Source organism: Coregonus lavaretus (assembly GCF_964263955.1).
Source record: "Coregonus lavaretus genome assembly, contig: HAP1_SCAFFOLD_8787, whole genome shotgun sequence".
In the NCBI taxonomy this organism is placed as follows: Eukaryota; Metazoa; Chordata; class Actinopteri; order Salmoniformes; family Salmonidae; genus Coregonus; species Coregonus lavaretus.
The window spans coordinates 6,868-18,962 of NW_028157764.1; the positions used below are offsets into that span (position 1 = coordinate 6,868).

The 12,095-nt window shown below is 44.6% G+C and overlaps 1 protein-coding gene across 1 annotated transcript; it reads left to right on the top strand.

Annotated features, from left to right (window-relative positions):
- Positions 1 to 253: 253 nt before the first annotated feature.
- LOC311124958 (cytoplasmic dynein 1 heavy chain 1-like) lies at positions 254 to 12,088 on the top strand (the record flags this gene model as incomplete). The annotated part of the gene is made up of 8 exons (XM_084199050.1): positions 254 to 593; positions 8,404 to 8,491; positions 8,938 to 9,111; positions 9,241 to 9,496; positions 9,784 to 9,970; positions 10,251 to 10,522; positions 11,074 to 11,301; positions 11,475 to 12,088. Coding segments are annotated over exons 1-8 (2,072 nt in total), but the record flags the coding sequence as incomplete, so codon positions are not given.
- Between the last annotated feature and the right edge of the window lie 7 nt (positions 12,089 to 12,095).

Consider the following 12,095-nt stretch of genomic DNA (forward strand, 5'->3'; position numbering starts at 1 on the left):
GTCAAAAACAATACTGTAGTTTAGACTACTATTAGTTTTCAGGCAGTAAAACAATATGTGCGTTTATCAGCCAACTCCCATTTCCCCCTTTCAGACAAAAGTTGAGACCGGTCTAAATTGCATTGTGGGTAGCGTAGTAGTTTTCTGGGACATAGCTATTGACTTAACGCGTCAAATTCGTCCTCTGGTACTACAAATACCAACATGCACTGCATGAATACGTCTGAAGGGGTTGCGAATCTACCGCAGCATTGACACATTACCCGTTGATGTGCTTGGACGAGACATTTCTTTGTTCACTGTTTAGTCTACGACTGATTGTTGGTCGTTATTTCGGAAAATGTCCGACGGCGGCGGGGGCGACGATAGCTCCGGCACCATGGAGGTGTCTACAGCCGTGCAAACGGTTGCTGATGCCGCCGTGCTGCAGAAGCATATTCGTAAACTTGTCCCTTTGCTCCTGGAAGATGGCGGCGATGCTCCGGCCTCCTTGGAAACCGCCCTAGAAGAGAAAAGCTCCATAGAGCAGATGAGGAAGTTTCTCTCAGACCCCCAAATTCACACCATTCTGGTCGAGAGAAGCACTCTCAAAGGTCAGTCTGATTCAAGTACTGTAACTAGTTAACTAACTAGCTAGTAAGTTTTCAAGAAATTGCTAGCTAATTGCTTTTTTAAATGTTTTTTTTTATTGCTAGCTAGCAGACTGCATCTTCGTAGGCTACATCTAGCTAGCCAGCTAACGTTAGCTTGTCTGTCAAATGAAATGTACCTATGCTGCTGCAGCATCCGTCAGAGGATTCCTCTCCCAAACGTTTACGTAACTAAGTTAAAGTTTGTCATAAGAGGTACAATCTTATAAAAAATACAAGGCAGTCTTGACTGCCAAATCAGATAACGTTTACAGTGGATGTGGTTCCATGAATGGTTCTAGTGTTTTGCCCTCAACAATAGGATCATGTGAATATCAGGCTCCTGTCTACCGGAACAGTTAGTCCTAGACCACTGTGCCAAATAGAAATATCCCCTCGGTCACACTTGCACGGCCATATTTATTTTATCTGCTAGGCGTGGCACACTTACTTAAGGAAATTAGGTAGTTATTTGTGCTGATCATATGGTTAGCTGGCTACAGTGATAAGTAGAAATGTCTCCATTCGAGTGATGGACTTTTGATTTATTTCTGTAGGCTTGATTGGAATGCACAGACAAAGTGCACATTATATGAATGCTGCAATGCAGATGTTTATCTCTAGCAGCAGTGACCTCATCTTTCAGGGAGGGGAGCACAAAATATTTGAGTCATCTCTGAATGCACTGTCATGCCCGCAATAGGGTTGGGCGATTTTACTGTTGCGTCATCTATCGACGATGTTTGACAGCCATCGTCGATGGTGACGACATCGTGATGTCATAAACGATTTTTTATCATATTTGAAATTGACTGCACCTCTGAAGTCTGGCAGACCACAACATATGTGGTAGTTAGACTATTAACATAATGCAAGAGAACAATGTAGATTATAAAAAGAGTGGAGAGCACCAAAGCAGCACAAAATGTCAGATAGGGCCTAACGTTTTTTACCGCTTCTCTCCAATGTCGGATGATCGTGGGCCTTTTGCAGCGGACACTGGCATATTGTTTTTAAATATTAATTTCCCTTTTTCTCCTTAATCGCCATTCGATTTGAATGTGACTTGTTGGCCTAGGCATAGCCCACTCTTTCATGATCAACCATCAAATGAATCTACAGGCCCGTGTAGCTCAGTTGGTAGAGCATGGCGCTTGCAACGCCAGGGTTGTGGGTTCGTTTCCCACGGGGGGCCAGTATAAAAAAATGTATGCACTCACTAACTGTAAGTCGCTCTGGATAAGAGCGTCTGCTAAATGACTAAAAATAATAAAATAAAATAAATAGGCCTAATGGAGTTCCATCTCAGATGTTTGCGAATAGCCTAAATAAAAACATGGTAATAATGAGAGAGAACAAACAGTTGCAAGATGGACTAATCTAATTGGAAGTTTAAACAAACCTTACACGTTTCTGCTTTACTTTACCAAAGTGTATGCAAAATAAATTGTGCCGTTGGAAAATCCCTCCTTGCAAACCAAACGGCAAATAATAGGCTATAGGCCTACACATACTCCAAGTCGATGTCACATCATCAGAAGGAATTCCCCTCAACCACGCCCACAAATGGGGGGGGGGGGGACGGACGACATTATTTCCCATTGACCCCAATTGTCAAATGTTTGTTGATTTTTTTTTTGTTATACAGAAATAACAAAGCATGCCGAAAAGCTGCTGTGTTCAATGTACATGTAACCACGTCAAAAAATATATAAACCTATGGTTCACAATACTCCCACGTAAGGATTATAAAAAGGGCGGCACACAATTGGCCCAGCGTCGTCCAGGGTAGGGGAGGGAATGGCCGGCAGGGATGTAGCTCAGTTGATAGAGCATGGCGTTTGCAACGCCAGGGTTGTGGGTTCGATTCCCACGGGGGGCCAGTATAAAAAAAATATGTATTCACTAACTGTAAGTCGCTCTGGATAAGAGCGTCTGCTAAATGACTAAAATGTAAATGTAAGGAAAAAGAGCTTGCAAGAAGAGCCCTGTGCTGTGGCTTCAGGCTATTAGGTGTGTTAGAGTAGGAGTTGTGGTCACCCGGTGTCCAAGTAGGCCACATGTAGCTATGTGTGTGGAAAACATTTCACCACAGGTAAGACATTTAACTTGTTTAGTATAGTCTGTTTGTAACGCCATTCACTACTTGTAGCTGTATAGTCCGTTTGTGTTGTTCTTGGCTAGCTTAATGTTCCGGTCGGTAGCTAGCACTCACTCACGTGGCTGCTAGCACCGTCATGAAAATAGATTTTCATTACTTTTCAACGCTGTCTGCTCCCGAGCATTCTCACTACTTAGAAAAAACTAATCTTTAGACATGCTGTACTTTTCTTAAATGTAGTTTTGTTAACTGAAACAAAGCAGACAAGAACATTTTGTTTGAAAAATGTTGCTTTTGCTGTGAGCCAATGGGGTAACCTAGATAACCACAGGTTGTTTTCCCCACAGGTGGGCGGGGCCGCGACGTTCTATCTAATACCGACTAGGACTATAGGCTACTGTCAATAAAAGTTGCGGTAGGCTAAACGTTACTTTGACAAGTTAAACTTATAAACTACACTGAACACAAATATACGCAACATGCAACAATGTCATAGCTTTTACTGAGTTACAGTTCATATAAGGAAATCAGTCAATTTAAATAAATTCATTAGGCTCTAATCTATGCATGTCACATGACTGTGAATACATACAGTGCATTCGGAAAGTATTCAGACCCCTTCCCTTTTTCCAAATTTTGTTACGTTAAAATTGATTAAATTACATTTTTTCCTCATCGATCTACACACAATACCCCATAATGACAAAGCAAAAACAGTTTAAAAATAAATAAACAATTTGCTCATTTTAAAACATACTTTATTTACATAAGTATTCAGGCCCTTTAGCTATGAGACTCGAAATTGAGCGACACATCTCCTTCACATAGGGTTGATCAGGCTGTTGATTGTAGCCTGTGGAATGTTGTCCCACTCCTCTTCAGTGGCTGTTCGAAGTTGCTGGAGATTGGCGGGAACTGGAACACTGTCGTACACGTCGATCCAGAGCATCCCAAACATGCTCAATGGTTGACGTGTCTGGTGAGTATGCAGGCCATGGAAGAATTGGGACATTTTCAGCTTCCAGGAATTGTGTACAGATTAGGGTTGACCCCAACAATCGACTGGTCGATTGTTTGGTGGATAGGCTGGTGGTCGACCGAGATTTCTTTAGTCAATCAGTCACACATTCTTTTGTTCATGCTGCACAAGACACCTGTCTGATTTGCGCCTGTTTGGCACACATAATGCTCACGCAGCACTTACTCCTATACCCTCCTTTTCTCCAGTAGTTTACACAATTTCACATTACCATGTAATGCTGCGTTTACATGGCACGAGGTAGACAATAAACGGCAAACCGGATATCATTGTTTTCAGTGAGAGCACGACGGTAGATGCCGTTGAGGCTGGTGGTGAATGCCGTCAGCTGCCACGGTAGACGTGATTTGCCGCCAGAGTTCAAATATTTTAACTTTTGCCGTCTGCCGTAGCGTTGTTTTCTACCGGATGTTGATTTGCACTGTTTGTTTACTAAAATCCCCATCGCAACGCATACCGTCGTGCTGGTGTGCGTTTGCCGTCTTTCTTTAGCTATCTTGTCCTGGTATGACGGTTTTTGCGTCCCTCGTCTAAACGCAGCATAAGTCAAATGTCTTCCACACATCTGACTTCCCCTTAACCTCCTGAGCAACCCCCGTTTTCGAGTTTCTTTTTCATGTCCTCCGCATCCATTTTGCTGTCGTGTTCAGAGTTTGTTATAACCAAGTTATTGAAGTGATTTATGATAGGACCTAGAGCCTATTTGGTCACGTGCATGCGATGCATATGTTTCACAAAAGAAGAGAGCAAGGGTTGAGGGAATAGGGAATGTTTTTCCTTTTCAGTCAGAGAAAGTAAGAAACTAAGTGGCTGTAATTACGTTACAGCTTCAGCATGGACAGCGGGATAAACACTTTGCTGTGATGCCTGTTTGCTGCAGCATAGAGGAGAGCGAGACAATATCACACAGGCAGTCGCTGTCATTTTAATTTTATTTTACACAGCGTGGCCGTCGGGCTCCCTCTTGAATCATTTGTCTTACTTATTTAATCAAACAGTGTGTGTTAAAGCATCAGACAAGCTCAGTGCGTATAGCCGATTTTATTCAAACACCATAGGGTTTGTCTATACATGGAAAAATACACATTTTGACCAATCGATTGGTCGAAAGAGCAGACGACTCTCGGTTGACCAATATATTTTTTTTGTCGGACAGCCCTAGTATGCCGGTTGCTTAGTAATCAAACAGCCCAATTCATATTCTTAGAGGAGGCGCTCCCACAATGTTATTTGTACCTCATACAAGGTAAAGTATTGGATTCTTGACACACCACACTAATCCCATTCCACTACCGTTTGAAGCTTTTTTATTTATTATATGAAAGAAAGCTTTGCTTTTTATACTTACAAGACTATCACGCTTAATTGAGCGAGCTGTTTTGTCTTGTAGTAATGTGGTGCCTGCCTGTATTTCCATAAACCTTTAGCATACATGTCATTGAGAATTGTTTTTATTTCATAACATTATATATTTTTGGTCAGTAGGTGCCCAAAATAACAGCAGGTGTTGGACACAGTCAGGCTCTATAGACCTCTAAGTGTCTTCATTTCCGATTTCTGTAATTTCTGTACCTGTGTAATATTGACGTAAGCTCAGAAACACTTGTTTTGCAAACATGGTCCTATTTTATCAATAGCTGTGCTGATCAATCGGCAGTTCATTGTCAAATGAAAAATGTAGCTTAGTGTGTATTTGTATTTCTTTTTGCAATAAAGATGGTGACGCTACAATAATACACATTTACAATAGGCCTATATCAAAAAAATACATACAGCATAATGATGTATACATTATTTTAATAGCAGGGCACTGTAAAGTCCATTATTCATCTAAAGAGTATTAATTAGGCTATTTTTGAGGTTTGAATCCTAAGCAACCTGCATACACATGGCTTGAAGAACAATAGACCAACAGCTACTGCAGTAGGTCAAAGCTGTGTGCTGGAAAACCTTGGTAGAGCATGGGTGGAGTAGGCATTGTGGTGCTCATGGGAATTTCCTTTTTAGGCTTCAGACCAATTCCTACTTCTCACTTGAAACAGTTTTTCCCCACATGTTTTTTTTTCGCCGGAAGGGTATTATACAACATTTCCACATGCAAAATGCCTTTCAAAAATGTAATTTGCGCTTCAATTTTGTCCAGGGCCCAGTTTCCTAAAAGCATCTTAAGGCTAAGTTAATTGTTAGAACCTTCGTAGGCGCATCGTTAAATATCAGCGCTGTTTCCCAAAACCATTGTTACTAAAGTTGCACTTGAAAACACTTGCTATTTACCGACTGCCTCAGACCACTCGTTAGATGCTTTTATTCCCTTCCACGTCACTTTGTACACAGATCTCCACTAAACCTAGAATCAAGATGTTCATCTGTTTCTCTGGACCGCTGATAACTTCAGAAAGAACAACGTGCACAATGATGTGCCAAATATTCGATTTAGTGCATAGCCTTAGCATTAGAATAAGCCTCCTCAATATTTGCAGCCATAGGTGATAATTACCTTTTTAGGGACTGATCCGTCGTCAGTATCTAATGCTAAGGTAAGATTTGATTGGAGAACGCTGATCCGAGAGTAGCGCTGCCTCTCTTTCGATCCCATCAGTATCGACAGTGCTCTAATGACGCGCTCATTGAACGTTCTCTCTCAGGGGGAGTCCCCCCCACACTCTCCTCCAGTTTCTTACTTGTTGATGGCTACTTCCCACTAAGGTGACCTATGCCGACATCTTTAAAAAATAAATAATAATAATAAATACGTAAAAATGTATGCACACATGACTGTAAGTCGCTTTGGATAAAAGCGTCTGCTAAATGGCATATTATTATAAATAAATAAAAAGTGGGTGCGGTCAGTACCGTCCTTGATTTCAACGTCCACAGAAGGGACTCCCTAAAAACACGCCAATTTGATACAAGTTACTTTTCGTGGCAGGTTCGGAGAGCATTTTTGCTAACCCTAACCCTTTTTCTAACCTTAACCTAATTATCTTAACCTGCAGCGTTAATTCTCTAAACCTGCAGCGTTAATTCTCTAAACCTGCAGCGTTAATTCTCTAAACCTGCAGCGTTAATTCTCTAAACCTGCAGCGTTGATTCTCTAAACCTGCAGCGTTGATTCTCTAAACCTGCAGCGTTAATTCTCTAAACCTGCAGCGTTAATTCTCTAAACCTGCAGCGTTAATTCTCTAAACCTGCAGCGTTAATTCTCTAAACCTGCAGCGTTAATTCTCTAAACCTGCAGCGTTAATTCTCTTAACCTGCAGCGTTAATTCTCTTAACCTGCAGCGTTAATTCTCTAAACCTGCAGCGTTAATTCTCTAAACCTGCAGCGTTAATTCTCTTAACCTGCAGCGTTAATTCTCTTAACCTGCAGCGTTAATTCTCTTAACCTGCAGCGTTAATTCTCTGAACCTGCTGCGTTAATTCTCTGAACCTGCTGCGTTAATTCTCTGAACCTGCTGCGTTAATTCTCTGAACCTGCTGCGTTAGTTCTCTTGACCTGCTGCGTATGTTCTCTTGACCTGCTGCGTATGTTCTCTTGACCTGCTGCGTATGTTCTCTTGACCTGCTGCGTTACTTCTCTAGACCTGCAGCGTTACTTCTCTAGACCTGCAGCGTTAATTCTCTAGACCTGCAGCGTTAATTCTCTAGACCTGCAGCGTTAATTCTCTAAACCTGCAGCGTTAATTCTCTAAACCTGCAGCGTTAATTCTCTAAACCTGCAGCGTTAATTCTCTTAACCTGCTGCGTATGTTCTCTTAACCTGCTGCGTATGTTCTCCAACCTGTTGCGTATGTTCTCCAACATGTTGCTATGTCGAAGCGGCGTGTTTTTAGGGATACTATCCTACGGACGTTGAATTTTTGTTCTGGTCCGGACCAAATCTGAACCAATCATAGACGTCTGTTTAGTTCAGATTTGGTCCGGACAGACCATGTTTGGACCAAATCTGAACCAATCATAGACATCTGTTTCACAAGTTTGGACAGCACAGTAGTGTAGTAGTTCTCCAACCTCTCCATGGGGACCCCAAGTAAATTGACACTGTTGGTCAGCGCAAATGTAGATTAAATGGGATGAAGAACACTGCATTGACGGGGTGTACTGAATTAATGCATCATGAGGTGTAAGGACTGGAATTTGTTCTGGATACTCACACAGCGACGTGTCTTCGGTCTCGTGTTTTCATCTAGCTAGCTAGCTAGCTAGCATGTGTACACTCACTGCAATGCACAGCCGATGCGTTACTTGAATTGGCCGGGTTTAGATTCAACATAGCTAACTTTCTTAGCGAGACAATTTTGTTTATCAGCTACAGTTTGTGTTGTGAGAGGCTGCGGCTAGCTAGCAGTGTTTGTGCTGAAACTCACATTTGGCTGCACACGTAGCTATCTAGCCAGTTTGACTGTATCACGCCAGAGTAGCTAGCTAGATTAGCAATGCCCATTCCATGCATTATAAATTAGCAGTGTGGCAGTTTCCCAATGTCGGGCGTTGACTATGAACTTTACTTAGCTAGCTAGCTCTTTGTGTTGCCAAATCTTGTGCTTTAGGTAATGTAGCTTCCATCCATACACCCTTTTTTCCTTTGCTAATGTGCTTTCACTGACTGGCATTCTTCTTTTTTCTTTCCTCAGAGGATGTTGGGGATGAAGGAGAGGAAGAGAAGGAGTGCATCGCTTACAACATCAACATTGACATCCACTATGGGCTCAAGTCCAACAGGCAAGAACTTTTATGATACAGGAAGCAAATGGAAGTATCAGGCAGACTTCCGCAACAACAAAGAGCGTGAAGTGAGAAGCTCGTCTCCCCTCCAGAAGCGTGCGCTCTGTGCGCGTCGTCTTGCAGTCTGCGATATATTTGGTTCACCCTGCCACTCGTGGTCATGTCGCTGAGTCTGTTTTAAGCCCTGAGTCATCCTTGACCGCAAGATCATCACGTGATATCCATTTTGAGATTGTGATGGCATATGATTTCCATTTTAAGACAGTCCAAGGGATAGTTAGACTGATTCTTTTCCCAGTTAGATAGGCCTGCCCTTCTTGTTACCTTTCTGTGTATCAAACTGGGGTGGAACAGTTCCCAACATTTAATAATACTACATCAACTATCCTAAATCCCTATTTATTCATATGAGGATTATGACATTTTCCAACTTTGTTTTTCAGTCTGGCTTTCATCAAGAGGACTGCGGTGATTGACGCTGACAAGCCCATATCGACCCAGGTGCGCGTGTTGACTCTGAGCGAGGATTCTCCCTACGAGACCCTGCACTCTTTCATCAGCAATGCCGTTGCTCCTTTCTTCAAGTCCTACATCCGTGAGTCTGGCAAGGCAGACAGGTAAACCAGGAACTAAGTTGACTATCATGATAGTTTTGTAAAACTGTTATTTGTTTTCATATATATATATTTTGCTCATCTCGTTTATACCCAGTGGGTTAATAATGCCTCCATTTTGTCCTGGTCCAGGGATGGTGACAAGATGGCTCCCTCTGTGGAGAAGAAGATTGCCGAGTTGGAGATGGGCCTGCTACACCTGCAGCAGAACATCGAGATCCCCGAGATCAGCCTTATCATCCACCCCATCATCCTCAACATCGCCAAGGCGTGCTACGAGCGCGGTGAGAAGCCCAAGGTCACCGACTTCGGCGACAAGGTGGAGGACCCCACCTTCCTCAACCAGCTGCAGTCGGGGGTCAACCGTTGGATCCGGGAAATCCAGAAGGTGTGGGTCGAAATAATGACTTGCCTGAGAAATTGGGTGACAGGTAGTGTTAGGTAGTAGGCCATACCCAAGCAAAACGTTTTGCAAAAAAATAAAATAAAATAAAGGTGTTAATATTTAACACGTTAAGTTAGTACCTCCCCCGCTTCACTCCATTTTGAAACGTTTCCCACCGACTGAACATGACCTTGGCTTGTTGGTTGCATTTGGCATCTCTTACTGTGTTTTTTTGTGTGTCCTCTGGCTAGTTTGAGTGGTTGTTTTGAATACTCTCCTCTTCCTGTCAGGTGACCAAGCTGGACCGTGACCCGGCCTCTGGGACGGCCCTGCAGGAGATCAGTTTCTGGCTGAACCTGGAGCGCGCCCTGAACCGCATCCAGGAGAAGAGGGAGAGCCCCGAGGTGCTGCTCACCCTGGACATCCTGAAGCACGGCAAGCGCTTCCACGCCACCGTCAGCTTTGACACTGACACCGGTGAGTTGTGTTCGATGGAACAAGCGCCAAACGTTTGTACCGGATCTAATACCTCTTTATGGATTGGATATTACAAGGAACCATTTTTTATTTGTTTTATTTTTAGGACCCGTCACTCAAACCTCCGGTCAATATACATTATCCACTTTATGGATGACATCACCACTTTAGAACCATGTCGATCCTATTGTATTCTAATTCCTAATTCTATGTTTAGAACGTGCAATAGTTTTATTAGACTTAATGACTTGAATATGTTTCCCCCCCATCTATTTCCCAGGTCTGAAGCAGGCAGTGGAGACGGTCAACGACTACAACCCCCTGATGAAGGACTTCCCCCTGAACGACCTGCTGTCGGCCACTGAGCTGGATAAGATCCGCCAGGCGCTAGTGGCCATCTTCACCCACCTGAGGAAGATCCGTAACACCAAGTACCCCATCCAGCGGGCCCTGCGGCTGGTGGAGGCCATCTCCCGAGACCTCAGCTCCCAGCTCCTCAAAGTGCTGGGCACCAGGAAGCTCATGCACGTGGCCTATGAGGAGTTTGAGAAGGTGGGTCTACAGTGGCAGCTGCTACAAATACTCCATAGACGAGTTGGTTGTTTAGCAACAAAACCGAGGCGTGCGAAACTATGGGGCAACACAGACGTGGTTGGCTTAGATTGTTGACAACATGGAAGCTATATTTTGTCTCCAATTTTTATTGAAAACATAAATACATTCGCACACTGACCACTTGTTGGCTCTCATATACATCGTTACAGTTGTTGGTTAGTTAGCTAGCGAATTTTAGCCATATTAGCATTGACCTGAAATTAGTCCAAACATTTCAAAACAAGACATGGTATCAATAACAAGATGAAACGAGCCACTTACGATTCCCCACATGGCAATTTCTTGTCATTCTGTCTAGCAATCTGGCCATCCAGAATCACAACAACACGCTGAGTTCTGCCCCATGGATGCGTACACATCGTTTTTTGTGACGTTGTCAGCTAACCCATCTATACATTCCTATACTCTTCTTGTTTTATTGACACATGACTTAATAACGTGTAGTTGATAGTAACATTTTAGCGATACACATTTCTATCCCATTGCAGGTGATGGTGGCGTGCTTCGAGGTCTTCCAGACCTGGGAGGACGAGTACGAGAAGCTGCAGGTCCTGCTGAGAGACATCGTGAAGAGGAAGAGGGAAGAAAACCTGAAGATGGTGTGGCGCCTGAGCCCAGCCCACCGCAAGCTCCAGGCCCGCCTCGACCACATGAGGCGCTTCCGCAGGCAGCACGAGCAGCTTAGAGCAGTCATCGTTCGTGTACTCAGGCCTCAGGTAAGACCGATGGCTAGAGCCCCCGAGGGTTGGTGTTATGGGTCCAGATTAAGTTTATAGCATACTTTTAAGTCCCCCCCCCCAATGACTTGCAGTTTTGGTCAAGAGATTCCCTTGCTCATTTCTAGGTCATTGCTGAAAGGGTTTTCTTTTTCTCCCTATGCCTTGTCAAGGTGTCTGCGGTGCCCCAGCACGCCCCAGGCGAGGCAGTGGAGCCCGCCGAGATGAAGGTGGCGGAGGTGCTGTTCGACGCTGCAGACGCCAACGCCATCGAGGAGGTGAACCTGGCCTACGAGAACGTGAAGGAGGTGGACGGCCTGGACGTGTCCAAGGAGGGCATGGAGGCCTGGGAGGCGGCCATGAAGCGCTACGACGAGCGCATCGACCGTGTGGAGACCCGCATCACCGCTCGTCTCCGCGACCAGCTGGGCACGGCCAAGAACGCCAACGAGATGTTCCGCATCTTCTCGCGCTTCAACGCCCTGTTCGTGCGCCCCCACATCCGCGGCGCCATCCGCGAGTACCAGACGCAGCTCATCCAGCGCGTCAAGGACGACATCGAGTCGCTGCACGACAAGTTCAAGGTGCAGTACCCGCAGAGCCAGTCGTGCAAGATGAGCCACGTGCGCGACCTGCCACCTGTGTCGGGCTCCATCATCTGGGCCAAGCAGATCGACCGGCAGCTGACCGCCTACATGAAGCGCGTGGAAGACGTGCTGGGCAAAGGCTGGGAGAACCACGTGGAGGGCCTCAAGCTGAAGCAGGACGGCGACAGCTTCCGCGCCAAGCTCAAC